The sequence below is a fragment of the Lipotes vexillifer genome, unplaced genomic scaffold (genome assembly GCF_000442215.2).
Source record: "Lipotes vexillifer unplaced genomic scaffold, Lipotes_vexillifer_v1.1 scaffold914, whole genome shotgun sequence".
Lineage (NCBI taxonomy): Eukaryota > Metazoa > Chordata > Mammalia > Artiodactyla > Lipotidae > Lipotes > Lipotes vexillifer.
The window spans coordinates 4,152,300-4,179,346 of record NW_006780388.1 but is presented as its reverse complement, the minus strand read 5'-3'; the positions used below and the strand labels follow the sequence as shown (position 1 = coordinate 4,179,346).

General features: G+C 49.7%; 2 protein-coding genes and 1 pseudogene across 4 annotated transcripts; 2 read left to right on the top strand and 1 right to left on the bottom strand.

Moving 5' to 3' along the window:
• The first annotated feature begins 5,643 nt into the window (after positions 1–5,643).
• On the top strand, positions 5,644–14,491 carry NME4 (NME/NM23 nucleoside diphosphate kinase 4). Of its 3 annotated transcripts, none has more exons than XM_007453623.1 (5): positions 5,644–5,658; positions 12,840–12,950; positions 13,222–13,323; positions 13,421–13,533; positions 14,055–14,178. In XM_007453623.1, the coding sequence occupies exons 1-5, from the start codon at positions 5,644–5,646 to the stop codon at positions 14,176–14,178; spliced, it is 465 nt and encodes a 154-aa protein (XP_007453685.1). The 3 variants fall into 3 exon arrangements, with proteins under 3 accessions (XP_007453685.1, XP_007453684.1, XP_007453686.1); XM_007453622.1 differs by lacking the exon at positions 5,644–5,658 and adding an exon at positions 11,089–11,202 and having other exon boundaries at positions 12,817–12,950; positions 14,055–14,491; XM_007453624.1 differs by lacking the exons at positions 5,644–5,658; positions 13,222–13,323 and adding an exon at positions 11,112–11,202 and having other exon boundaries at positions 12,817–12,950.
• Positions 14,492–15,797: 1,306 nt separating this feature from the next.
• Positions 15,798–26,616, top strand: DECR2 (2,4-dienoyl-CoA reductase 2). Its single transcript, XM_007453621.1, has 8 exons — positions 15,798–15,877; positions 21,962–22,030; positions 23,118–23,169; positions 23,755–23,890; positions 25,349–25,473; positions 25,542–25,635; positions 25,782–25,886; positions 26,399–26,616. The coding sequence occupies exons 1-8, from the start codon at positions 15,798–15,800 to the stop codon at positions 26,614–26,616; spliced, it is 879 nt and encodes a 292-aa protein (XP_007453683.1).
• On the bottom strand, positions 23,896–24,381 carry LOC103090746 (small nuclear ribonucleoprotein Sm D2 pseudogene; annotated as a pseudogene).
• Positions 26,617–27,047: the final 431 nt, after the last annotated feature.

Genomic DNA, 27,047 nt, shown 5'->3' with positions numbered 1-27,047 from the left:
GCACAAACACGCGTCCCCTGCATCGGCAGGTGGACTCTCAACCACTGCGCCACCAGGGAAGCCCCCAGACTGGATTTTTTAAAAAGCAAGACCCAGCTATCTACATCCATAAAGACACAGATGGGTTGAAAGTAAGCAGATGGACAAAGACCCAGCATGCAATAATAAACATGAGAAACTGGAGTCCTTATATTTCTATTAGATAAGGTGGACTTCAAGACAAAAGGTATCACCAAAAAAGATTTTTTTCATAACCATAAAAGGGTCAATTCATAAGGAAGAAATAAATATGTATGCACCTATTAAAAGAGCGTCAAGGGACTTCCCTGGTGGTCCAGTGGTTGAGACTCTGTGCTCCCAATGCAGGGGGCCTGAGTTTGATCCCTGATTGGGAAACTAGAGCCTGCATAACACAGCTGGGAGCCCGCATGCTGCAACTAAGACCCAGTGCAGCCAAATAAATAAATAAATAAATAAAATTTAAAAACCAGTTCTTGGGCTTCCCTGGTGGCGCAGTGGTTGAGAGTCCGCCTGCCGATGCAGGGGACATGGGTTCGTGCCCTGGTCTGGGAAGATCCCACATGCCGCGGAGCAGCTGGGCCCATGAGCCATGGCCGCTGAGCCTGCGCGTCCGGAGCCTGTGCTCCGCAACGGGAGAGGCCACAGCAGTGAGAGGCCCGCGTACCGCCAAAAACAAAACAAAAAACCAGTTCTCCATAAACTTCAAAGAATTTGGGTGATACAGAATATGTTCTCTGATCACAATGGAATTAAATTAGAAATCTATAACAATAATTAGGTAACTAGAAATCAGTGAAAATCAGACTCAGGGTCTCCTGAGAGGCTGCTGGTTTGCAGGTGATGGGGAAGGGGCAAGCTGGAAACTTCCATGTTTACCCAAAGAGGCACAAGATTAGAAACAGCTGGAGAGCCGGTGCAGGGCAAGGAGACAGCAGCAGCAGGGCTGGTATGGAGTCTGGTTCTCCTAGGTTGCCCTCTCCTCCCACCCTGCAGGGCAGGGTCTCTCCAAGCAGGAATATCCCAGAAATCCAAGGCTGTCGCCCCTCATTCCCCACCCACCTCATCCTTAGTCAGGCTGCAAAAGTGTCAGCCGGGGCTTCAGTCACCTCAAGGCTAGACTGGGGTAGGATTTGCTTCTAAACTCACATCCGTGGCTGTGGCCTCAGGTCCACACTGGCTGTTGGCCAGAGACCTGGGTTCCTTGTCACGTGGACCTGCCCGTAGGGCAGCTGGAGCTCCACGCAGGATGCGGGGGAGGAGAAAGGAAGAAGCAGATCAGTGGGTCTAGTCACCAATCCTGAAGGCAACCTCCCATCTCCCGCTGTTTTCTCCTTGTCACTGGGTGCAGCCCACACTCAAGGGGAGAGGGTTACGGGAGGGTGTGGGCGGAGTGGTTTTCTGTTATTAACTTGTAAGAGTTCTTTATAAATTCTTCATACTAGACCCTGATCAGATTTATGAGTTGCAAATACTTTCTCTGGCTCTGTAGCTTGTCTTTTCCCTTTCTTGACAACTCCACGCTGTTCACCTAAGCGGGTTTGGTCAGCTGAGATTCTCACTAGCAGTGAGGGGTTCCAGTGGTCCACATCCTCGCTAATATCTGGAATTTTCAGACTTGGAGATTTGTACCATGACTGTATTTGCGTTTCTCTGATTACTCCTGAGGCTGAGCACCTTTGCGTTATTTACTGGCTGTTAAAATTTCCTCTTTGGAGAAATGAATCTTCAGGTATTTGCTGTGCTGTTGGGCCATTGGTCTTTTACTCACTGATTTCTGGTCATAGAGCCCTAGACGTGCATAGGTTTTAAGTCGTGGAAATATTCTTTTCTGTTCTGTGACTTGTCTTTTTCTTTCTTCATGGTCTGTGTGTGTGTGTTTAATATATTTTATTTTTAAGAGTTTTAGATTCATAGCAAAATTAAGCAGAAAGTGCAGAGAGTTCCCATATACCCTCTGCCCCCAAACATGCACAGCCTCCCCCACTATCACCATCCCCCACCAGGGCGGTCATTTGTTACAGCTGATGAACCTACATCCTAATCATCCACAGTCCGTAGCTTACGTTAAGGTTCACTCTTGGTATTGTACATTCTATGGGTTTGGACAAATATATAATGACATGTATCTATCATTATACTACCATACAGGGTAGTTTCACTGCCCTAAATATCCTCTGTGCTCTGCCTGTTCATCCCTTCCAGTGCCCAACCCCTGGCAATCACTGATCTTTTTACTGTCTCCAGAGTTTTGCCTTTTCCAGCATGTTATATAGTCGGAATCATACGGTATATAGCCTTTCCAAACTGGCTTCTCTCACTAAGTAATATACATTTAAATTTACTCCATATCCTTATAGGGCTTGATGGCACATTTCTTTTTTTTTTTTTTAAAGACCTGTTTTGTTTTTTACCTTTTATTATAGAAATTTTCAAACATACACTGAAATCAAATCATACACTCAAGCCCTCACATACCTATCACCCTAGTTCAACAATCATCAACATTTTTTTTTTTTTTCTTGCGGTACGTGGGCCTCTCACCGTTGTGGCCTCTCCCACTGCGGAGCACAGGCTCCGGACGCGCAGGCTCAGCGGCCATGGCTCATGGGCCCAGCCGCTCCGCGGCATATGGGATCCTCCCCGACCAGGGCACGAACCCATGTCCCCTGCATCGGCAGGCGGACTCCCAACCACTGCGCCACCAGGGAAGCCCCAACAATCATCAACATTTTGACAGCTTTGTTTCATCTACTCCCCACCCTTTCTTCTTTTTCTTTTAATATATATTTTTTTTAATTTATTTATTTTTGGCTGTGTTGGGTCTTTGTTGCTGTGCACAGGCTTTCTCTAGTTGCGTTGAGCGGGGGCTACTCTTCATTGTGGTGCACAGGCTTCTCAATGCTATATCTTCTCTTGTTGCGGAGCATGGGCTCTAGGAGCGTGGGCTTCAGTAGTGTGGCACGCGGGCTCAGTAGTTGTGGCTCGTGGGCTCTAGAGTGCAGGTTCAGTAGTTGTGGCGCATGGGCTTAGTTGCTCCGTGGCATGTGGGATCCTCCTGGATCAGGGCTCGAACCTGTGTCCCCTACGTTGGCAGGCGGATTCTTAACCACTGGGCCACCAGGGAATTCCCCCGTATTTCTTTTTATTGTTGAACTATATTCCACTGTCTGGATACACCACAGTTTATTTATCCATTCACCTACTGAAGGACATCTTGGTTGTTTCCAAGTTTTGGCAATTTATGAATAAAGCAATTATGAATAAAGCTGCTATAAACATCCATGTGCACTTTTTTGGGGACATACATTTTCAACTCATTTGAGTAAATACAAAGTATAATGATTGCTACAGCACATGGTAAGAGTATGTTTAGTTCTGTAAGAAACCACCAAAATATATTCCAAAGTAAATTCCATTTTGCATTTCCACCAGTGATGAATTAGTGTTCCTGTTGCTTTACATTCTTGGTAGCATTTGGTATTGTCAGTGTTTTAGATTTGGGCCATTTTAATGTCTTCATGGTGTTTTTTATGAAGTTCTTCATTTTAATGTAGTTGAATTTGTCAATCATTTTCTTTATGATTAGTGCCTTTTGTGCCTAAAGAAATTCTTCCCCTTAGAAGGTCCTGCTTATAGTTTCCTACCTTCTGAAAGCTTTATAGATCTGCCTTTCATATTTAGGCCTTTAACCTACCTGAAATTTATTTCTGTGTATGCAGGATTAGGTCTCTCTCTCTTTCTATATGGATACCTGATTGACCCAGCAAAGTTTATTGAAAAGTCTGCATTTCCCACTGATCTGCAGTGGCTCCTCAGTCATATATTTGGTGCTCGTACATGTATGAGTCTATTTCTGGGTTCTCTATCCTGTTCCCTTGGTCTACTTGTCAATACCTGGGCCAACACATGGTCGGAATTATTACAGCTATGTAACAAGGACTGATAGCTTGCAGAACAAGCCCTCTCACCCTCATCTTCTTCAGAGAGTCTGGGTAGTCAAGCACCTTGCATTTCCATATTGTAATTCGAGACCACAAAACAATCCTGTTGGAACATTGATTGGGGTCTGTGGGTCAAGGTGAGGACAGCTGACCACTGGCCCTGGCCCCTGGCTCTATCTGAAGGGCTCAGGGGTGCAGGGTCCGAGGCAGGATGTCTGTCGTCCTAAGTCTCAGAAGGAACTAGGGCTGCCTTGCCAGGAGGAAGCTGAATGTCAACAACTTGGAGACAAGAAAGTCATGCACCAGATGAGGACAGAGATTGAGAGAAAGGACGTCGTTGCAGACCAGCCTCACTTGGACCAAAGCCGGCCGGCTTGGGGGAAGGAGAGAAAGGACTCTTCAGGTGGATACATGGCGGGGGTTTTAACCCACGTGAAACTGGACCTGTAACAACTGAAAATGATCTGAGGGCTATGAGATATACTCCTCAAGAGATGTGAGAGGAGAGTCTAGAAGGGAGGAATGCGGTCACAGAGAAATAAATACCAAGCAAATGTATTGATAAAGTGCTTCCACGTTTAGTGCCGGACGCGGGAGGAGAGTCAGCATCAGAGGAGAAATGAACAGCCTCGTGTTTGTGCTCTGCTGTATCAAATGTGGTCATAAAGTGTTTCCTTCTGGTATCTTCCTTTCTGAGGCTGGGTTTCCTGGAGGTGGACCCTGATGTGGACCTGTGTGAAAATGTGAGAACGATGTTTTAGGATGTGGTCCCAGAGAACACTCAGGGGGAGTAGGAAGTGGGTCTGGAAAGGGAAGAGAAGGAGGCCCAGGTCATGGAACTCTGGCCTGATCTCTCGGGAACCTCTGAAGGCACCCCAGAACTGTTGCGATATGGGGGCCAGGGAGATGCAGGGTGCACATCTCTGCCTCTGGGGGAGGTAAATCCCCCAACAATCCCATCTGACACAGTGGCAGTGGGTCTGGAAGCCTGAGGAGGGCGTCAGGGTGCAGGAGAGGGACAGGAACAGGGACCAGAGGGGACAGGACGAGACAGGACAGAGCAAGAAGCAGCCCATGTGCCAGAACCCTATTCCCTGAGGCACCGTCAGCAGCACTTTACAGAGGAGGGGACGGGGGCTCAGGGCGGGTAAAGGTGTAGCCTTAGAAGAAGGACCAGGGTCGAAACTCAGGCCTCCTAACTCACTCAGCCAGCCACCTGTCAGCCTGAAGTCTTCACACAGTAGCTGCACAGATCCTGGCCAGAAGAGGATGCAGGGAACTGTGGTTGGAGGAGCACTGAACCTAGGGCCACTATTCTACTTGAGCCCTGGCTTGGCCACAGAGAAACCAAGGGATTCCACATCTCAGATGAGCTCAGTTGAGCCAGGCTGGGTTGAGTGGGAGGCATCTCAACAAATTACCCCAAATCTCAACGGCTTCACACAACAGCCAGGATATTTTCTGCTGATTCTTTGCTGAGCCAGGGAGTTGGGCAGGGTTCAGCTGGTGGCTCTTCTGCTCCCTGAGGCATAAGCTGGGGCTGGAACTCTCAAGATGACTACCCACACTTCTGGTGCTTTGGTAGGGATGGCTGGGGGCTGGTGGCTCTTTCTTTCTCTTTCTCTGTGGCTGCCTTAGGCTTCTTTACGTGGAAAGGAAAGTCCAAGCCCATGCATCCCAAATGGCAAAGGCAGAAGTGTAGATCTCTAAGGCCCAGATGAGGATGTTACCCAGCATTTGTGCAGACACAACCAGCCACAGGGCCAGCCCAGATGCAAAGGGGGTGGGGAAGCAGGCTCACCTCCCAACAGGAAGTGGCCACCTTGCACAGAGCAGTGCTGTGAGCCATGTGCTGCACTGTCTCTGGGAACAGGGATCAGTCTGGGGCTGGGCTACAGCAGCCTCAGAGTCCCAGAGCAGTGTAGGGCCTGACCTGTGCAGGGCTGGAAGTGGTTTGATGAAACAGCCAAGATGTCTCAAGACATTTAAAATATATGACATAATAATAAATGCTTTTTCATTTTTTTGGTCTTTTTTTTTCCTTATTTTTTGCTTTTTCATCTTTGAAAAAACAGCTTTGTTGAGAAATAATTCCATGCTAAACCATTCACCCATTTAAAATTTACAATTCAGGGGCTTCCCGGGTGGCACAGTGGTTGAGAGTCCGCCTGCCGATGCAGGGGACACGGGTTCGTGCCCCAGTCCGGGAGGATCCCACATGCCGCGGAGCGGCTGGCCCCGTGAGCCATGGCCACTGAGCCTGTGCGTCCGGATCCTGTGCGTCCGGAGCCTGTGCTCCGCAACGGGAGAGGCCACAACAGTGAGAGGCCCACGTACTGCAAAAAATAAATAAATAAAATAAATAAAATTTACAATTCAATGATTTTTGGTGTATTCACACATATGTGTAACCATCACCACAGTCAATTTTAGAACATTTTCATCTCCTAAAAAGAAGCTCCAGGGACTTCCCTGGTGGTCCAGTGGTTAAGAATCCGCCTTCCAATGCAGGGGATGAGGGTTCAATCCCTGGTCGAGGAACTAAGATCCCACATGCTGCAGGGCAACTAAGCCCGCACGCCTCAACTAGAGGGCCCGCACACCGCAATGAAGATCCTGTGTGCCGCAACTAAGACCTGAAGCAGCCCAAAATAAAATAAAATATTAAGAAAAAAGAAGCTCCATACCGTTTAGCTATCACCCTCCCATTCCCCCACAACTCCCCACCCCCAGCCCTAAGCAACCACTAATACTACTTTCTGTCTCTGTATACCTCCCTATTCTGTACTTTCACATGAATGGAATCATACAATACGTGGTCTTTTGTGACTGAATTCTTTCACTCAGCATAATGTTTCCAAGGTTCCTTCAAGGGAATTCCCTTGCGGTCGAGTGGTTAGGGGAAAAAAAAGTTCATTCAGGTTACAGCATGTGTCAGTATTTCCTTCCTTTTATGGCCAAATACTATTCCACTGCATGGACTGACCACATTTTGTTTATCTATTCATCAACTGATGGACACTTGGGTTATTTCCACCCTTTGGTTACTATAAATAATGCTGCTGTGAAAATTTGTGTACAAGTTTTTGTGGACATGTACTTTCATTTCTTTGGGGTATATACCTAGAAGTAGAATTTCTGAGTCATATGATTCGATTTTTAATCATATGAGAAATTGCCAGACTATTTCCCAAAGTGGCTGCATTATTTTACATTTCCATCAGTAATGTAGGAGGGTTCCAATTTTTCCACATCCTCACCAACACAGGTTATTATCTGACCTTTTGGTTCTAGCCATGATAGCGGGTATAAAGTTGTCTCTTGGGGTTTTGATTTGCATTTCCCTGATGACTAATGATGTTGAGCATCTTTTCAGGTGCTGAATCAAAGTGATTCAGTTATATTGTAAAGCAATTATACTCCAATAAAGATGTAAAAAAAAAGTGATTCAGTTATATATTCTTTCTCATATTCTTTTCCATTATGGTTTATCACAGGATATTGAATATAGTTTCCTGTGCTATGCAATAAGATCTTGTTGGTTATGCATTGCATACATAATAGTTTGCATGTGCTAATCCCAAACTCCCAATCCATCCCTCCCCCACCCTCCTCCCCCTTGGCAACCACAAGTCTGTTCAGTGAGTCTGCTTCTGTTTCATAGATAAGTTAATTTTTTTAAATGATATTTTTTTAATGCATTTTTATTGGAGTATAATTGCTTGATAATACCGTGTTAGTTTCTGTTGCACAACAAAGCAAATCAGCCATATGCATACACATGTGCCCACATCCTCTCCCTCTTGAGCCTCCCTCCCATTCTCCCTATCCCACCCCTCTAGGTCCTCGCAAAGCACCAAGCCAGTCTCCCTGTGCTATGCTGCTGCTTCCCACCAGCCAACTGTTTCACATTTGGTAGTGTATATATGCCAATGCTACTCTCATTTCGCCTCAGCTTCGCCCTCCCACCTCATGTCATCAAGTCCGTTCTCTATGTCTACCTCTTTATTCCTGCCCTGCAACTAGGTTCATCAGTACCTTTTTTTTTTTTTTTTAGATTCCATATAAATTCGTTAGCATACAGTATTTGTTTTTCTCTTTCTGACTTACTTTACTCTGTATGACAGGCTCTAGGTCCATCCACCTCACTACAAATAACTCTTTCATTCCTTTTTATGGCTGAGTAATAGTCCATTGTATATATGTGCCACATCTTCTTTATCCATTCATCTGTCGATGGACATTTAGGTTGGTTCCATGTCCTGGCTATTGTAAATAGTGCTGCAATGAACATTGTGGTACATGTCTTTTTTTAAAAAAAAATTATTTATTTGGCTGCACCAGGTCTCAGTTGTGGCATGTGGGATCTAGTTCCCTGACCAGGGATCGAACCTGAGCCCCCTGAATTGGGAGCACAGAGTCCTAACCACAGGACTACCAGAGAAGTCCTGTAGATAAGTTAATTTGTGTCATATTTTAGATTCCACATATAAGTGATATCATATGGTATTTGTCTTTCTCTTTCTGACTTACTTCACTTAATATGATAATCACTAGGTCCAACCATGTTGCTGTAAATGGCATTATTTCATTCTTTTTTATGGCTGAGTTATATTCCATTGTATATGTGTATCACATCTTCTTTACTTATTTATCTGTCGATGGACATTTAGGTTGTTTCCATGTCTTGGCTACTGCAACACCATTTGTTGGAAAGACTATTCTGTCTCTCATTGAATGGTCTTGGCTTCCTCACCAAAATCAGTTGACTATAGATGTATCGTTTTATTTCTGGACTCTCAATTCTATTCCATTGGTCTATATGTCTATCCTTGTGCTGGTACCACACTGACTTGATTTTTATTGTTTTGTGCTAAGTTTGAAGTCAGGAAGTGTGAGTTCTCCTGCTTTGTTCTTTTTCAGGAGTTTCTGGTTATTCCGGGTCTCTTGCAAACCCACTGAATTCGAGAATCAACTTACCAATTTTTACAAAGAAGTCAGGATTTTGACAGAGATTGAGTTGAATCTGTAGATCAGTTTGAGGAGCATTAACATATTAACACGTTAAGTCTTCCAATCCATGAATGTGGGATGTTTTGTCATTTTTAGATTTTCTGTAATTTCTTTCAACAATGATTTGTAGTTTTTAGAGTATACGAAATCAAAAGGGAAATCAGAAAATACTTTGAGATGGAAGAAAATGAAGACACATCAAAACTTATGGAATATGGTTAATGCAGTGTTTAGAGGGAAATTTATAGCTGTGAATGTCTATACTAAGAAAGAAAAAATATTTCAAAACAATAATCTAATCTCCCGTCTTAAGACAGTGGAAAAAGAAGGTCACTTGTATTTAACATTGTACTGAAGATTCTAGCCAAGCAACTGATTAATAAAATGAAAAAAAAAAAGACAGCCAGATTGGGAAGGAAAAAGTCAAGCTATCTCTATTCCTGTATGACATAACCTTGTATGTACAAAATCCTGAGGAATCCACTAAAAAACTATTAGAATTAATAAATGAGCTCACCAAAGTCTCTGGATACAAGATCCATATACAAAACTCAATTGTATTTTTATATGCTTGTAATGAACAACTGAAAATGAAATTAAGAAAACAATTCCATCCACAACAGCATAAAGAAGTATATATGCTTTTTCAAAAACTCATTACAGGGCTTCCCTGGTGGCGCAGTGGTTAAGAATCCACCTGCCAATGCAGGGGACATGGGTTCGAGCCCTGGCCCGGGAGGATTCTACATGCCACGGAGAAACAAAGCCCGTGCGCCACAACTAGTGAGCCTGCACTCTAGAGCCCGTGAGCCACAACTACTGAAGCCTGTGTGCTACAACTATTGAAGCCCGCGCGCCTAGAGCCCGTCTGGGCTCCGCAACAAGAGAAGTCACCGCAATGAGAAGCCCGCACATTGTAATGAATACTAGCCCCCAATCCCCGCAACTAGAGAAAGCCCGCGTGTAGCAACATTCAATGCAGCCAAAAATAAAATAAATTTAAAAAAGAAAAGAAAAGAAAAGAATCCGCCTGCCAATGCAGGGGGCACGGGTTTGAGCCCTGGTCCGGGAAGATCCCACCTGCCACGGAGCAACTTAGCCCGTTCTCCACAACTACTGAAACCCGCGCGCCTAGAGCCTGGGCTCCGCAACAAGAGAAGCCAACACATTTAGAAGCCTGTGCACCCCAACGAAGAGTAGCCCCCGCTCATCGCATCTAGAGAAAGCCCGCGTACAGCAACGAAGACCCAACGCAACCAAAAATAAATAAAATTTTTTAAAAAAGAAAACGAAAACTCATTACATAAGATCTTGCAGTTGATCTCATATTTCAAACAGTACTGCGCCACCTTCTCAACTGGAACAATATAGTAAATGAGAATATCTGTGATTTCTGCTTGCGATAAAGTCACAGGCACCGTAAGGGTTTCAGTGGAAGCGAAATTCCCTCAGTTAGAGGAATGCAGTTACATGTCCACTTGAGAATAAAGGTGGGATTTTCCCCGTCCAGATGCAGAGATGTCCTGCCTGACCTTGCCTGACCATCCAGGTCCACCGTCCCCAGATGCAGGGTGTAATTTCCGAGGGAGACTCAGATGGGAGGACACCCCCAGCCCCCAGAAGCAGGTCCTCCTGCCAGGACGGGGTGCAGCCCAAGACAGGCGCAGGAGGACTTGCATGAACTCAAACTGATACTTAAGGACTGTGTTGGTATAAAGACGAATACAATCCATGCTGCGTTCATCATCACTGTTGTTTTTTTCTTCTGATTTTAACAGAAATTGACATTAAATACTTCCCGAGGCCGCTTGAGTGAATCAGGGTCGGTGTGGGGCCGCGAGGGTAGAGGCCATGGGGCCCTTGCGCCGCTCTCCCTCCCTCCACTCCTCCTCCTCTCCTCCCTTCCCCTCCCCCCCTCCCACCTTTCTCCCGCTGCCCGTTCCCCGGGTTCCTTTTCTCCCTCTGCCCCTCCACCTCCCTCCCTTTCCCTCCCTCCCCCTTCCCTCTGTCCCTCCAACCCTTCCCCAGGTTCCTTTTCTCCCTCCACCCTCCTCCCTCCCTCTTCCCTCTGCCCCTCCCCCTCCATCCCCGGGCCTCTCTCTTGCGCTCTCAGACAGCACTCGCGGGCAGGGAGTCATGCGCGGTCTCTCCGGGCGCGCGGCGCTGCGGAGGCTGATGTGCCGCACGCGGGCCCCGGTCGCCAGCCTGCTTGAGCGCTCCAGCTCTGGTGAGTCCGCCCACCCGGCGGCCATGCGCGAGGTGGGGCGGGCTGAGGCGCCGCAGGCCTCTGCTGGCGCACGTGCGGGCCCTGGCGCAGGGGGCTTGAGGCCTCGGGACTGGCCGGCTGGAGCTGCGCGACCGTCGGGTTCTCGCCGGGCTGGGGCCCTAAGCGCACCCCACCCCCGCTCCCTCCCACCCAGCCCAACACGCCCCCGCTCACCTCCTCACCGTGCTCAGGGCAGGGGGTCCCCAGGGTTCCAGGGCAGGAGGAAGCCAGAAGCCTGGTGGCCACACTTTGTGGCAGACCCGGGGTTCCTGAGAGGGGTCATTCTCAGCAGATGAACACTGCCGTCCTGGGGCGTTTTTCCCTCTGGCCTATCCCTGCCCGCTGGTATCCACAGGGACCTCTGCCCTAGCTGCTGACCCTCAGGCCCTTCCTGAGCGGCAGATGTCCTGGCGTTCCAAATGCTGGCAAGAGTGAACTGCCACCGGCTGAGGCACAAGCCAGCTGGCAGCAGGGCCCCCAGGCACTGGGCTTGGGGGATGGAATAAGGATGGGGGGACTTCCTCCAGCGCGGTTCACTGAAGGGATGTGGTGGGTACCCACTGCCTGCTCTCCAGGCCCTGCACAACTTGGGTTTATTTTCCTCCTGGGGATGGAAGGCAGCTGCAGATGCCTCCAGGGACACTGGCCCTCCTGGACCCTACGTCTTCTCTCTCCTCCAGTTTTCTCCTCCCTCTTTGGAGGAATTAGCTGGACATCCAGGGTCTGGGCTCCTCTCAAAAGTACACTTGACCCTGGACCCAATGCTGAGGGTCAGCATAACTCTGGAAGTGGCCTGGGGCTGTAGGAGGGTGATGATGCTGGGGGGTCTTCCGGGCAGTGTCTCCCCAGGAGGGGGAAGACTGTGGCAGTGTTGACTTTAGGTCTGGAAGCATCCCGCCCTGGAACCCCACAGCAGCCTGGCCAAGGAAGGTGTGAGGGGAGGAGCCCTCTCAACTCTCCCCACCTGCAGACAGGAACCCCTCCACCTTTCTCCTCAATCCCCAGGTCCCTTTGTCCTGCTGTCTGTGGCCCAGCCGGTGGGGAAAGTGCACTTCTGTCTCCCTGCCATTCCTTCACGTGAGACCCAGAAGATGGGTGGTAGTTCCTTCCTGATGTGGCAGGTTGGGGGTTCAGACATTGTCTGTGCTAGCACCACAAAGGACAAGAGTGAAAATCAGGCCAAGACTTGTACTTTCTTTCCAGTGTGGCATCTTTGGGCCTCTGGGTGGCCTCTGAGCTGGACTGTGCCTCCCCAGGCCTCCAGGCTGTCTAAGATAGATGCCTTTTTAGGGGACATCAGCTCTATCATGGGCAGCTTCTGCCACTGCCTGGGAGGGCCCATGGCCCCTCCGACAGGCTGAAGTCCCCAGGGACCCCCTGTGCTGCTTGTCCCAAGGGGTAGCACCATGCTGGACAGTCCTGGCTGTGGACACCACACTCCTCCCCTCCAGAGCTGCTCTGCCTGAGGCAGACACTCTGAAGTCCAGGTGACACCTGGGTCCCGGCAGGGGAACCCAGGTCCGGGAGACATGAAAGGGTGAGGCCTCGGCAGCCCCGAACCCCCCTCTTCTAAAGGAGGACCCTCCTGGACCCTGGAGCGGACCCTGGTTGCAGTGAAGCCAGATGGGGTGCAGCGGAGGCTCGTTGGGGATGTGATCCAGCGCTTTGAGAGGAGGGGCTTCAAGCTGGTGGGGATGAAGATGCTGCAGGTACCAGGGCTCTTGGCCTGTGGGTGTCCCTGAGGGGACTGGGATGGGGGGCTTCTCACATCTCAGCCCTGCGTCAGGAAGACATCCTGGTGTTGGCAGTAGAAGGGGAGGGGTGGGGAGTGTCTGCCTTGTGCTTTTGTGGCTGGAGTGCTGCCCCATGTAGGTGTCGTCTGCAAAGGGCCCTGTGATCAGTACACCATGTCACTGTCCCAGTGCCTGGTGGGGCTCCCTCTCCAGGGGCTCCTCTCACCCCCTTCCCCCAATGCACCAGGCACCAGAGAGCATCCTTGCTGAGCACTACCACGACCTGCAGAGGAAGCCCTTCTACCCAGCCCTCATCAGCTACATGAGCTCCGGCCCGGTGGTGGCCATGGTACAGCGGGGCAGGGTTGGTGGGAGGGGTGGAGGGTCCTGGACTGAGCCCTTGGTGTTACCCACCTTTCCCCACCTCCTTTATCTCTGTGCTGCAGGTCTGGGAAGGCCCCAATGTGGTCTGCACCTCGAGGGCTATGATAGGGCACACCAACTCGGCTGAGGCTGCCCCTGGCACCATCCGGGGAGACTTCAGCATCCACATCAGCAGGTATGGGGGCCCTAACACACTCGGCCACTTGGAGCTGAGGGCCAGCTCACTAGGGGCTTGGGGTGGCGGCTTGCTGCCAAGGCAGATCCACCAGACCTGGGCTTCTTGCTCAGGGGAAAGTAAAGCCAGAGGAGACTTTTACTGGTGGCACATCACACCTAACGTTTGCTAGTGCAGTTTTTTTAAAAACCCTTTCATGCACACAGGAGAAGATAAAGCATTCCCTGTGTGTTTTATATGTGCTCTGCCATCGTTGTCTGTCACCTCACTTTATCGCCAGACCCCCTGGGGGTTGGCACGGGACAGAGGTTGTGGGTAAGAAGCTGAGATCAGGTTGGAATCCAGTTTTGCAGCTCCCCTGTTCTTCCTTTCACCTCTGTACAATCACCCCGCTTGCTCCCCTCGACAGTAGGGGATCAGCAGACTGTCCCTGGGACCCCCAAGATGCACGCAGCAGACTGTCCCTGGGACCCCCAAGGTGCACACTGAAGCCTGTGTCCTACCTCTGCCACCTGGCACAGGAATGTCATCCACGCCAGCGACTCCGTGGAGGGGGCCCAGAGGGAGATCCAGCTGTGGTTCCAGAGCAGTGAGCTGGTGGACTGGGCAGACGAAGGCCACCACAACAGCATCTATCCAGCCTGAGCACTCAGGGTGCCCTCGGTCACCCCAGCATCCACCCAGGACCAACTACCTCTGTCGACAAGACCTTGAGCCCACACCCATGCTCTGCCCATCTGTCCCAGACCCACCCACCTGTCCACCTGCTGCCCCACCCCAGCCCAGAGGGGTTGAGCCACCAACTTTATGTGCCTTTTAGTATTATCCGAAGCAAGCAAGAGATTGGACAAAATCCTTTCTGTACCAAAGTGCCAGACAAGCTTTGGGGTGCCTCCAAAAGCTGGTAGTGTGACCTCCCTTCCCCCAGAGTGGGGACATTAAAATTCACTGTGCTGTGCGTGGGGGTGGAGTGCTCATTACAGCCTCTGCCATCTCTGAGGTAAGGATGAGGCCTTTTATGCAAAGTTGTAAGCAGCTTGAAAGTAGAAATGAAGCTTACCATCTCTCACACACCAGGAGGGAATCAATAACTTTGTTGAATGTATGAGACAGGCAGAGGTCCAGAGACCTCCAGCCTGAAATCTGGGGAATCCAAGCTGAGCCCCTGAGCTAGTGCTCTCCCTGAAGGAGGAGCCCTGGGCAGGACTGGAGGGTTGCAGGAAGGGGTAGGCAGGGAACTGAAGCCGCCCCCAGGGCAGAAAGGCTGGTGACCACACTGACACTACACACTTACGCCTGGTCCTCAAGTGTGTCCCCAGTCACTTGTTACAGGTACTGGACACCACACATCATTACACCTGCTGAGGCCGACTTGGTCCTCACTCAAATTTGACGTCTTACCGACGGAAGCGCTGGTCCTGGATTCCCGGCTTTGGTTGCTCTCTGTGCTTACACATGAGGGCACGGATGAAGTGTACTGTACTGGCCGCGAAAGCGTCATGTTGGGAGCCAACCCTGGGACTGGCCATTCGAGAGAAGGGCCTTCCTTGTTTCCCATGGCTTTTCTGGGCTCTAGTCTCCTTCCCTCTTCTACGTCACACTTTTGCAACAGGAAAGGGAAGCGTCCAGGAGGCGAGGAACTTTAAATGCTGGGCGAGTCCGACCAGGTGTTTTAAATGCACAGCAGGGCCCAGGGCGGTGAGGGAAGCCGAGGGGCCCTGGGCCGGCCCGCGAGCTCCACCTTAGCCCGGCAACCAAGTGTCCCCTGTGTCCGGCCGGCTCCGACCCCGGCATTGATGCCCAGTCTTGTGAAAAGGAGTCGGGAAAGCAGACAGCTCCCAGCCGCGTTCACCGGGCCTCCGCCGCGAAAACCTGCCCGCCGCACTGCGCCTGCGCACACCTTGGCGCCCAGAGTGACTTCCAGTCCCAGCAGGCCGCGCGGCCATGGGGCCGGACGTCCTGGGAGAAGCGGGGGGAGGGCCGGGAAGGACCCGGTTGTCCTGGGAAGAGGGAGGGCCGGGGTGGTTGGAGCGTCCTGGGAGGAGCGAGGGGACGCGGAGGCGGGGCTTCCTGGGAGGAGCGAGAGCACGCGGAGGCGGGGCGTCCCGAGAGGGGCGAGCGCCGGGTGGGCCGGGCCTCCTCGTCCCAGGCCAGCCAGAGATGAGGGCGCGGGCACAGCGCCACCTGTCCCCGGAGGACGAGGTCGGAGTCCTGATCCCGGCGGGGCCCTGCTGTTCTAGCCTCCCAGGCCCGCACCGAGCGCCATGGCCCAGCCACCGCCTGACGTCAGGGAGGACGACTGTCTCCGGGAGTACCGCCACCTCTTCTGTCCGGACTTGCTTCGGTGAGGGCCGTGTCGGGGGCGCCCCAGGGAGCCGGGCAGGGGGCGGGGGCGCCTGCGGTGCGGGCTGCACGGGGACTGCGGTTTTACTGGGATGCGTCAGGACCCCATGCCTGGTGGCCAGACTGTCCGGAGGTCCAGGTGCCCCAGAGATGCAACTGCTGGTGTTCTGATCTTTGTATGGCTGTGAGCACGGTCTGTTTGTCCTGTGGGTGGTGGCGGGTGTTCATTAGTAATGCTCCGAGGTGGGGGTGAGTGTCAAAGGACACAACCAAGCCAAAGGTCAGGAGAGGGAAGGATTTATTATTACCAGCAGCAAGTAAGGAGAACATTGGAGATTTTCCCCAAAGCGGTGTCTCCCTGCACAGCAAATTTCGGGAAGTTTTAAGCTAAAGGTGCATGCATATTCATGAAGGGTTTGGGCGGTTGAGAGACCAAGCTTTAATTGATTGAAGTCACAAGGGTCATCATCCCTGAGGTTCCAGTTGATCTGATGGTTGAGCACTTCAGGCTAATCTTTACCATGGAAACAGAACTGAGAGTCTTTAAACCTGATTTATTATCTTTGCTATTGTTACTTCTCTTGCTGATGACAATCGTTAGTTTCTGTATTCTTTTTTTTTTTTAACTTGGATAGAGTTTGACCCCTACCCATTTTTTTTTGAATTTTATTTTATTTATTTTTTTATAGAGCAGGTTCTTATTAGTTATCTATTTTATACATATTAGTGTATATATGTCAATCCCCAACTCCCAATTCATCCCACCACCCCGCCTCCCCGCCACTTTCTCCCCTTGGTGTCCATACATTTGTTCTCTACATCTGTGTCTCTATTTCTGCCCTGCAAACCGGTTATCTGTACCATTTTTCTAGGTTCCACATATATGCGTTAATATATGATATTTGTTTTTCTCTTTCTGACTTACTTCACTCTGTATGGCAGTCTCTAGGTCCATCCACGTCTCTACAAATGACCCAATTTCGTTCCTTCTTATGGCTGAGTAATATTCCATTGTATATCTGTACCACATCTTCTTTATCCATTCGTCTGTCGATGGGCACTTAGGTTGCTTCCATGACCTGGCTATTGTAAATAATGCTGCCATGAACATTGGGGTGCGTGTGTCTTTTTGAATTATGGTTTTCTCTGGGTATATGCCCAGTAGTGGGATTGCTGGGTCATAGGGTAATTCTATTTTTAGTTTTTTAAGGAACCTCCATACTGTTCTCCATAGTGGCTGTATCAATTTACATTCCCACCAACAGTGTAGGAGGGTTCCCTTTTCTCCACACCCTCTCCAGCATTTGTTGTTTGCAGATTTTCTGATGATGCCCATTCTAACCCGTGTGAGGTGATACCTCATTGTAGTTTTGATTTGCATTTCTCTAATAATTAGTGATGTTGAGCAGCTTTTCATGTGCCTCTTGGCCATCTGTATGTCTTCTTTGGAGAAATGTCTATTTAGGTCTTCTGCCCATTTTTTGATTGGGTTGTTTGTTTTTTTTAATATTGAGCTGCATGAGCTGTTTATATATTTTGGAGAGTAATCCTTTGTTGCTTCATTTGCAAATATTTTCTCCCATTCTGAGGGTTGTCTTTTCATCTTGTCTGTAGTTTCCTTTGCTGTGCAAAAGCTTTTAAGTTTCATTAGGTCCCATTTGTTTATTTTTGTTTTTATTTCCATTACTCTAGGAGTTGCGTCAAAAAAGACCTTGCTGTGATTTATGCCAAAGAGTGTTCTTCCTATGTTTTCCTCTAAGAGTTTTATAGTGTCCAGTCTTACATTTAAGTCTTTAATCCGTTTTGAGTTTATTTTTGTGTACGGTGTTAGGGAATGTTCTAATTTCATTCTTTTATATGTAGCTGTCCAGTTTTCCCAGCACCACTTATTGAAGAGACTACCTTTTCTCCATTATATATTCTTGCCTCCTTTGTCATAGATTAGTTGACCATAGGTGCATGGGTTTATCTCTGGGCTTTCTATCCTGTTCCACTGATCTGTATTTCTCTTTTTGTGCCAGTACCATATTGTCTTGATTACTGTAGCTTTGTAGTATAGTCTGAAGTCAGGGAGTCTGATTCCTCCAGCTCCGTTTTTTTCCTTCAAGTCTGCTTTGGCTATTCGGGATCTTTTGTGTCTCTACACAAATTTTAAGATTTTTTTGTTCTAGTTCTGTAAAAAATGCCACTGGTAATTTGATAGGGATTGCATTAAATCTGTAGATTGCTTTGGGTAGTAGTCATTTTCACAATATTGATTTTTCCAATCCAAGAACATGGTATATATCTCCATCTGTTTGTGTCATCTTTGATTTCTTTCATCAGTGTCTTATAGTTTTCTGAGTACAGGTCTTTTACCTCCTTAGGTAGGTTTATTCCTAGGTATCTTATTCTTTTTGTTGCAGTGGTAAATGGGATTGTTTCCTTAATTTCTCTTTCTGATCTTTCGTTGTTAGTGTATAGGAATGCAAGAGATTTCTGTGCATTAATTTTGTATCCTGCAACTTTACCAAATTCATTGATTAGCTCTAGTACTTTTCTGGTGGCATCTTTAGGATTCTATCTGTATATTATCATGTCATCTGCAGTGACAGTTTTACTTCTTCTTTTCCAATTTGTATTCCTTTTATTTCTTTTTGTTCTCTGATTGCAGTGGTTAGGACTTCCAAACTATGCTGAATAATAGTGGCGAGAGTGGACATCCTTGTTTTTTTTCCTGATCTTAGAGGAAGTGCTTTCAGGTTTTCACTATTGATAATGATGTTGCTGTAGGTTTTTTCGTACATGGCCTTTATTATGTTGAGGTAGGTTCCCTCTATGCCCACTTTCTGGAGAGTTTTTATCATAAATGGGTGTTGAATTTTGTCAAAAGCTTTTTCTGCGTCTATTGAGATGATCATGTGGTTTTCATTCTTCAGTTTGTTAATATGGTGTATCACATTGATTGATTTGCATATATTGAAGAATCCTTGCGTCCCTGGGATAAATCCCACTTGATCATGGTGTATGATCCTTTTAATGTGTTGTTGGATTCAGTTTGCTAGTATTTTGTTGAGGATTTTTGCATCTATATTCATCAGTGATATTGGTCTGTAATTTTCTTTTTTTGTAGTATCTTTATCTGGTTTTGGTATCAGGGTGCTGGTGGCCTCATAGAATGAGTTTGGGAGTGTTCCTTCCTCTGCAATTTTTAGGAAGAGTTTGAGAAGGATAGGTGTTAGCCCTTCTCTAAATGTTTGATAGAATTCACTTGTGAAGCCATCTGGTCCTGGACTTTTGTTTGTTGGAAGATTTTTAATCACAGTTTCAATTTCATTACTTGTGATTGGTCTGTTCATATTTTCTGTTTCTTCCTGGTTCAGTCTTGGAAGGTTATACCTTTCTAAGAATTTGTCCACTTCTTCCAGGTTGTCCATTTTATTGGCAAATAGTTGTTTGTAGTAGTCTCTTAGGATGCTTTGTATTTCTGTGGTGTCTGTTGTAACTTCTCCTTTTTCATTTCTAATTTTATTGATTTGAGTCCTCTCCCTCTTTTTCTTGATGAGTCTGGCTAGTGGTTTATCAATTTTGTTTATCTTCTCAAAGAACCAGCTTTTAGTTTTATTGATCTTTGCTGTTGTTTTCTTTGTTTCTATTTCATTTATTTCTGCTCTGATCTTTATGATTTATTTCCTTCTGCTAACTTTGGGTTTTGTTTGTTCTTCTTTCTTTAGTTCCTTTAGGTGTAAGGTTAGATTGTTTGAGATTTTTCTTGTTTCTTGAGATAGGCTTGTATTGCTATAAACTTCCCTCTTAGAACTGCTTTTGCTACATCCCATAGGTTTTGGATCATCGTGTTTTCATTGTCATTTGTCTCTAGGTATTTTTTAATTCCTCTTTGATTTCTTCAGTGATCTCTTAGTTATTTAGTAATGTATTGTTTAGCCTCCATGTGTTTGTGTTTTTTATGTTTTTTTCCCCAGTAATTGATTTCTAATCTCATAGCGTTGTGGTCGGAAAAGATGCTTGATATGATTTCAATTTTCTTAAATTTACCGAGGCTTGATTTGTGACCCAAGATGTGATCTATCCTGGAGAATGTTCCATGTGCACTTGAGAAGAAAGTGTAATCTGCTGTTTTTGGATGGAATGTCCTATAAATATCAATTAAATCTATCTGGTCTATTTTGTCATTTAAAGTTTGTGTTTTGGGGCTTCCCTGGTGGCGCGGTGGTTGAGAGTCCGCCTGCCGATGCAGGGGACACGGGTTCGTGCCCCGGTCTGGGAAGATCCCACATGCCGTGGAGCAACTGTGCCCGTGAGCCATGGCCGCTGAGCCTGCGTGTCCGGAGCCTGTGCTCCGCAGCGGGAGAGGCCACAACAGTGAGAGGCCCGCGTACCGCAAATAAACAAAAACAAAAACATAAAGTTTGTGTTTTGTTATTAATTTTCTGTCTGCATGATCTGTCCATTGGTGTAAGTGAGGTGTTAAAGTCCCCCACTATTATTATTATTTTTTAAAATTTATTTTATTTATTTATTTTTGACTGTTGGGTCTTCATTACTGCATGCGGGCTTTCTCTAGTTGCAGTGAGCAGGGGTACTCTTTGTTGCGGTGTGCAGGCTTCTCATTGCGGTGGCTTCTCTTGTTGCAGAGCACAGGCTCTAGGTGCACAGGCTTCAGTAGTTGTGGTGTGTGGGCTCAGTAGTTGTGGCTCACGGGCTCTAGAGCACAGGCTCAGTAGTTGTGGTGCATGGGCTTAGTTGCTCCATAGTATGTGGGATCTTCTGGGCCAGGGCTTGAACCTGTGTCCCCTGCATTGGCAGGCGGATTCTTAACCACTGAGCCACCAGGGAAGCCCAAAGTCCCCTACTATTATTGTGTTACTGTCGATTTTCTCTTTTATAGCTGTTAGCAGTTGGCTTATGTATTGAGGTGCTCTATGTTGGGTGTATATCTATTTATAATTGTTATTTCTTCTTCCTGGATTGATCCCTTGATTGTTATGTAGTGTCCTTCCTTGTCTCTTGTAACATTCTTTATTTTAAAGTCTATTTTATCTGATATGAGTATTGCTACTCCAGCTTTCTTTTGATTTCCATTTGCATGGAATATCTTTTTCCATCCTCTCACTTTCAGTCTGTATGTGTCCCTAAGTCTGAAGTGGATCTCTGTAGACAGCATATATATGTGACCCCTACCCATTTTTATTTAAAAAATTTTTTATTTATTTGGCAGCACCGAGTCTTAGTTGTGACATGGGGGATGGCATGTGGGATCTTCAGTTGTGGCATGCGGGATCTAGTTCCCTGACCAGGGATCCAACCTGGGGCCCCTGCATCAGGAGCACGGAGTCTTAACCACTGGACCACCAGGGAAGTCCCAGATTCTGTATTCTTTTGAGACCTGTTCGAGGACAAGACTGTGACCAGGCTTAGATCATAGAATGGCTTAGGCCAAAAATGCTTCTCTTATGTCAAGAAAGCCATGCGTGGGCTTCCCTGGTGGCGCAGTGGTTAAGAATCTGCCTGCCAATGCAGGGGACACGGGTTCGAGCCCTAGTCTGGGAAGATCCCACATGCCGTGGAGCAACTAAGCCCGTGCGCCACAACTACTGAGCCTGTGCATCTGGAGCCTGTGCTCCGCAACAAGAGAGGCCGCGACAGTGAGAGGCCTGCGTACTGCGATGAAGAGTGGCCCCTGCTCGCCACAACTAGAGAAAGCCCTCGCACAGAAACGAAGACCCAACACAGCCAAAAATAAATAAATAAATAAATTTATTTAAAAAAAAAAAAAAGAAAGCCATGCATGTTTCTCTTTCTCCAGGAACCCTCTACTCTATCCGCTTAGCAGGTGGCTGGAGGAAAGCTTGTATGTTTTGAAAACATTTCTCACTTAATTGATAACTTCCTGCATAGAGACTTTTATGCATAGAGACATTCTTCCCAAAGATTCAAAAAGCTGAGGAATGCAGGCTTTAAAAAGCAGCGTTTCTCAAATTTGACAGAAGTGCCCAGTGCACAGGGTCAATGTCCTCCAGGAGCACCTCCTCCCGCCCCCATTTAACAGGGGCCTCTTTAAAGAGCCTCTATTTTCTTCTCTCAGGGACAAGGTAGCCTTCATCACAGGCGGTGGCTCTGGAATCGGGTTCCGGATTGCTGAGATTTTCATGCGGTAAGCACTGCTCTGTGTGCTCTGTGCCCCATCTTGCTCCCCACCCCCTTGCATGGACCCCACTGGACCCTAGGATCTTGGGCAAAATGCCGGTGGGTGGTGGGAACCCCTCTTGCCCCAGGGCCATCAGAGAGCATCCGAAAGGGGTCAAGTGCTGTCCTGGGAGAGGCAGGACTACAGCCTCTCCTAGAGATAAGTCTAGACTGTTTGGCTCTGGCCTCAGCACCTCCATTTGTACAAAGCGGGAGGATCCAAAGGTTGAGGTAATTCTACTGCAGTGTCCCCCAGGGTCTTGCCGAGCCAGGGTCAGGGTGGGCCGAGTGGGACCCTGGCACCATGCAGAGCACGGTGTCTCCTGGGACACAAGGTCTGTGGTCTCAGGCCCAGGTCAACAGTTTGTAACCCCCACCTAGGAGAGGCCTAGAGTTAGGCTGGGGTTAGGGGAGGTGAAGCTGGTTATTTCAGCACCCTGCTTTTCAGAGATGTCCCACTGGATGAGATTTTGGGACTCATCCGTTCCAGGTGAATTTGTTTTCCGAGCTGGAAGCTTTGTTGCTTCTCTGAGCAGAGTGTGGCCAGTTGTGCTGTGGTGTTCTGAGGATTCAGTGGGACTGGTTTAGCAGGTGGTAGCTGGTACTGTTACTGAGTTTGAGGCTGGGTTTGTTGGGAGGTAAGGCAGGGGAGGTGCCCTGGCCCTGGAATGGGCTCTCTGTCCTTCACTCCAGACTCCCGGGGAGACCCAGGTGGACCCAGCAGGACTCATGCAGAGTCTGGGCCCTGTGTCTGAGACTCACAGCTGCTCACATGGTGTTTGGGGCAAGGCCCACATCCCCGCATGGCTGGCATACCTCATGCTAGAGAAACCCAGCCCAGAAACCAGTGGTGCCTGCCTGAGGTCCTGCCACAGTCACTCAGCCCCACAGAGGCCCCTGTGTCCTCTGCTAGCTGTGCCTTCAGCCCTAGGCTGGTGTTTAAGCCTGAGAGACCCTTTGGGGAGGGGGACCTTTGCTTCGAGCGCCAGGCAGGAGCCCGGCTGGGCGTGTCCCTTGCACCTTGCTGCCCTCACACCTGCCCTCTGGCTTTGTAGGCACGGCTGCCACACAGTCATTGCCAGCAGAAGTCTTCCCAGAGTGTCGATGGTAAGGGGTCTTTCCTGTGCCCATACGTCCATGGGTAGCTTTGGGGGCTGGGAGCCTGGGCCTGGAGGGTCCTGAGGTCCAGAGGATGATTACACCAAAACCTGCCCTTCTTCCAAATACAGAGCTTTAATGGAAGTGGCCCGCAGGGACATCCTTATCTTTTTAAAGAATCTACTTATTGGGTCCTGTGCAGGAACCCTTATGTTGGGTGTTACTGTGGCCCCAAGACAGATATCTGGGCTCACCAGGGTCATGAGGGTGGAGAGTCTCTCCACTGCCATGGCTGGTCTCGGGGCAGGGATTGGACGTCAGCTGGAGCTGCCGTTGACCTGTGACTAGTGACCAGGGGCCTGGAGGGTGATGAAAGGGGAGAGGGTGCAGGCTGTCTTAGCAGCGTCCACCAGGGGTCATGGCCCTAGGGAGTGGCCACTTGCCAGCTGTGTCTCTGCAGAGTGGGTTTCAGCAGCAGAGCCCGGCTTCCTGGCAGAACCTGGCTCATCATCCTTATCAGATTCTGAAGGGCTGTTCCTCCAGGCTGAGGCCACCGGCCTGCTGCCCACCTCTCTCTTCCTGTCCGGCTTCTAGGCTGCCAGAAAGCTGGCTGCTGCCACTGGCCAGAAGTGCCTCCCTTTATCTCTGGACGTCCGAGCTCCCCTGGCCATCATGGCAGCCGTGGAGCAGGCTCTGAAGGAGTTCAGGAAGATTGACATTCTCATTAACTGTGAGTCACTGTTGAGCGAGGCCAGGGGGCTTCCTTTTTTTTTTAGAAAAATCCCAGTACTTTATTATTCCCAGCGCAAAGGGCAGGTCTTTGAAAAACAAGGGGGCAAGTTCTGACTGCGGGGAGGAGGCCCCTTCTTGCTGGCTATGCATGAGCGAGTTCCGCAGGACCACAGTGACCGAGTCCCCACACAGGACCATCTTGGAGATGTAGCAGTGCTTGTTGACTGTCTGGGACTTCTTCTTGCTCCTGCCATTCTTGGGGACCTCGGTCCACACCTCCTTCACTTTCTCCAGCACCATGTTGCAGTGCCTATCAAAGGCCTTCACACGGCCCAGGAGCTTCTTGTTGCGGCAACTGATGAGCACTTGGGTGTTGTTCTTGACCGACTGTGTGAGCACAGGGAGTGGACCTATGTTAAACTCCTCCTCCTCCCACTTCTGCAGCTCCTCTGGGGTCATCTCACCCTTGGGCTTGTTGAGGAGGCACATGGTGGCAGTGGTGGTGGCCGTGCTCTCAAGTCACTAACGTCTCCTCCACGTTGCTTCGGCCTTCTGGCCAGGGGGCTTCTGACAGGTCAGCAATACCAGATCTCCCTGTTTGGAGGCCCCAGAACTGTCCTGGCTCCAGGCCACTGTCTCAGCCCAGCTCAGCTCCTTCCGCGTCAGTGCAGCTGTGGCTCAAGAGGATGCCCTGTGAACTAGGCTGAATCACAGAGTAGGGCCACTCTTGTGTCCTGAAATTCCCTCTTAAAGAAAAAGGACTGCATGTTATTGTTTTAGTATAGTTTTAGATTCGCAGACTAATTGAGCAGATAGTACAGAGAACTCCACATACTATGAACACCTTGCATTTGTTACAACCGGGGAACCGATATTGATACATACGGTTAACTATAGTCCCTATTTTACATTCAGGTTCATTTTTGCTGAAATTTCCTTTAAAAACATCTTGCGTATTATTTTCCTGCCACTAACAAAGTCATAAGCTGGGCAGCTTAAAACAACAGAAATATATTCTCTCACAGTCTGGAGGCCAGAAGTCTGCCCTCAGCTCCTGGGGTTGCTGCCTGGTGGGCCTTGGCTCTGGGCTGCACCCCTCCAGCCTCTGCCTCCTTCACACTGCCATCCCCTGTGCATGTCTGTGTCCTCTTCTTTTTAAGGATGCCAATCCTTGGGCTTAGGCCACCCTAATTCAGTATGATCTACTCTTACCTTGATGACATCTGCAAAGACCATCTTTTCAAATAAGGTCACCTTCACAGGCACCAGGGGTTGGGACTTCAGCGAATTTTTTTTAGGGACACAATCCAACCCATAAAACCCATCCTGCCCGTCATTCAGGAACTTGTCCAAATGCTCAGGTTTCCTTCCCTGGCCAACCTGGGCCACCCCGAGGGTCCAGATGCTTCAACTGCCCGGGGCTCCAGCACCATCCGCTCTCTCCTTCCACTGGCAGGTGCAGCCGGGAACTTCCTATGCCCTGCCAGTGCCTTGTCCCCCAACGCCTTCAAGACCGTGATGGACATCGACACCTTGGGCACCTTCAACGTGTCTCGCGTACTCTACGAGAAGTTCTTCCATGTGAGTGTCCCACGGCCAGGGCCTCCCCGCTTCTGGCCACCGCTCACTGCCCCTCTCATGTGTTGCAGGACCATGGAGGGGTGATCGTGAACATCACTGCAACCCTGGGTACGCGCGGGCAGGTGCTCCAAGTGCATGCAGGCTCTGCCAAGGCAGCCGTGGGTACGGGCGCCCCCTCTGGTCTGCCCACGTGGGTTCCTCCCCATCCCTGTCCCCAGAGGCCGGCAGTGTCCCCCCACCCCCACCCAGGCCTCCCTAAAGGCAGAGCAGCCCTGCTTCTCCCTCATGCCTCTCGGCCTCCCGTGCAGATGCGATGACACGGCACCTGGCTGTGGAGTGGGGCCCCCAGAACATCCGCGTCAACAGCCTTGCCCCCGGCCCCATCAGCGGCACAGAGGGCTTCCGGCGTCTGGGTAAGGCTCCCGAGGAGCCCAGGCCCCCCAGCGGGTGCTCCCCTGAGCACAGGCACCACCCCCCCTCCACCGTGCCTCCGAGGGCTCCCCTCCCACCTGGCTGGGACAGGCCTGGGATCAGGGCCAAATCCTCATGGCTTCCCAGGGTGGGCAAAGAGTCCGTCTCCAGGCTGGGGACAGTTCGCACGGCCCTGCAATGGACTAAGGGTCAGCTGGACTTGCGCAGCTGCCCACTAGAGCTAGAGGCCAGGGGCTGCTGGCCTTGATGTATGAGCTGGACACAAAGTGGGGCCCCATTGAAGCCTCCAGAGCCTTGGCAGTGTGAGCAGAGAAAGGCCCTGTGCTGGTTCTGTGGTGGTGTTGCTGTACCTGGCCTGTTCCTGCTCCCCCAGGATGATGCTAACGATGCCACCAACATTCCCGGGTGTGGTTCAGGGAAAGCTGGGCAGGGGAGGGTGGAGGGCCCCGGGGTCCTGGGGCCCACAGGGGCTGAGCCTCCCGCTGCTTCCCAGGTGGCCCACAGGCCAGCATGAGGGCAAAGGTCCTGGCAAGCCCCCTGCAGAGGCTGGGGAACAAGACGGAGATCGCCCACAGCGCCCTCTTCCTGGCCAGCCCTTTGGCATCCTATGTGACGGGGGCCCTGCTGGTGGTTGACGGTGGGGCCTGGCTGACATTCCCTAACGACATCCAGTCGCTGGCAGACTTCTCATCCTTCTCTGCTAAGCTCTAGGTGATGTGCCACTCCCATCTTCAGGGGTCACCTGTGTCCTTGGCCCCCTCCCCAAAATACCCACCTGGTGCACTGATGGCCACTGTGCTGGGCCTGATGCCTTTCTCCTCAGTCTCTTACGTGTATTTCTAGATGTATTCTCAGGCACTTTTGGGTTCCCCTGCTCCACACATAGGGCAAGGCTCGAGTCTTCCAGGGCAGATGGGTGGTGCTGGGAGGGGCCAGCCCCACGGAGCTGCACCGCAGACCTTGGGGCCTCCCTGAAAACCAGAACCTGTATGGCTTGCCTGAAGTGGCTGGGAACCCTTTCTTTGGGAGCTCCCCGGGGTGACCCTCTCTGGGGGCCTGAGGGCTTGCTGGGCCCATGGGGATGGGGGAAGGTGCCAATGCTCTCTGCTTCCCCTCCTCCCCCACCAGTCCCAGGGGTGTGG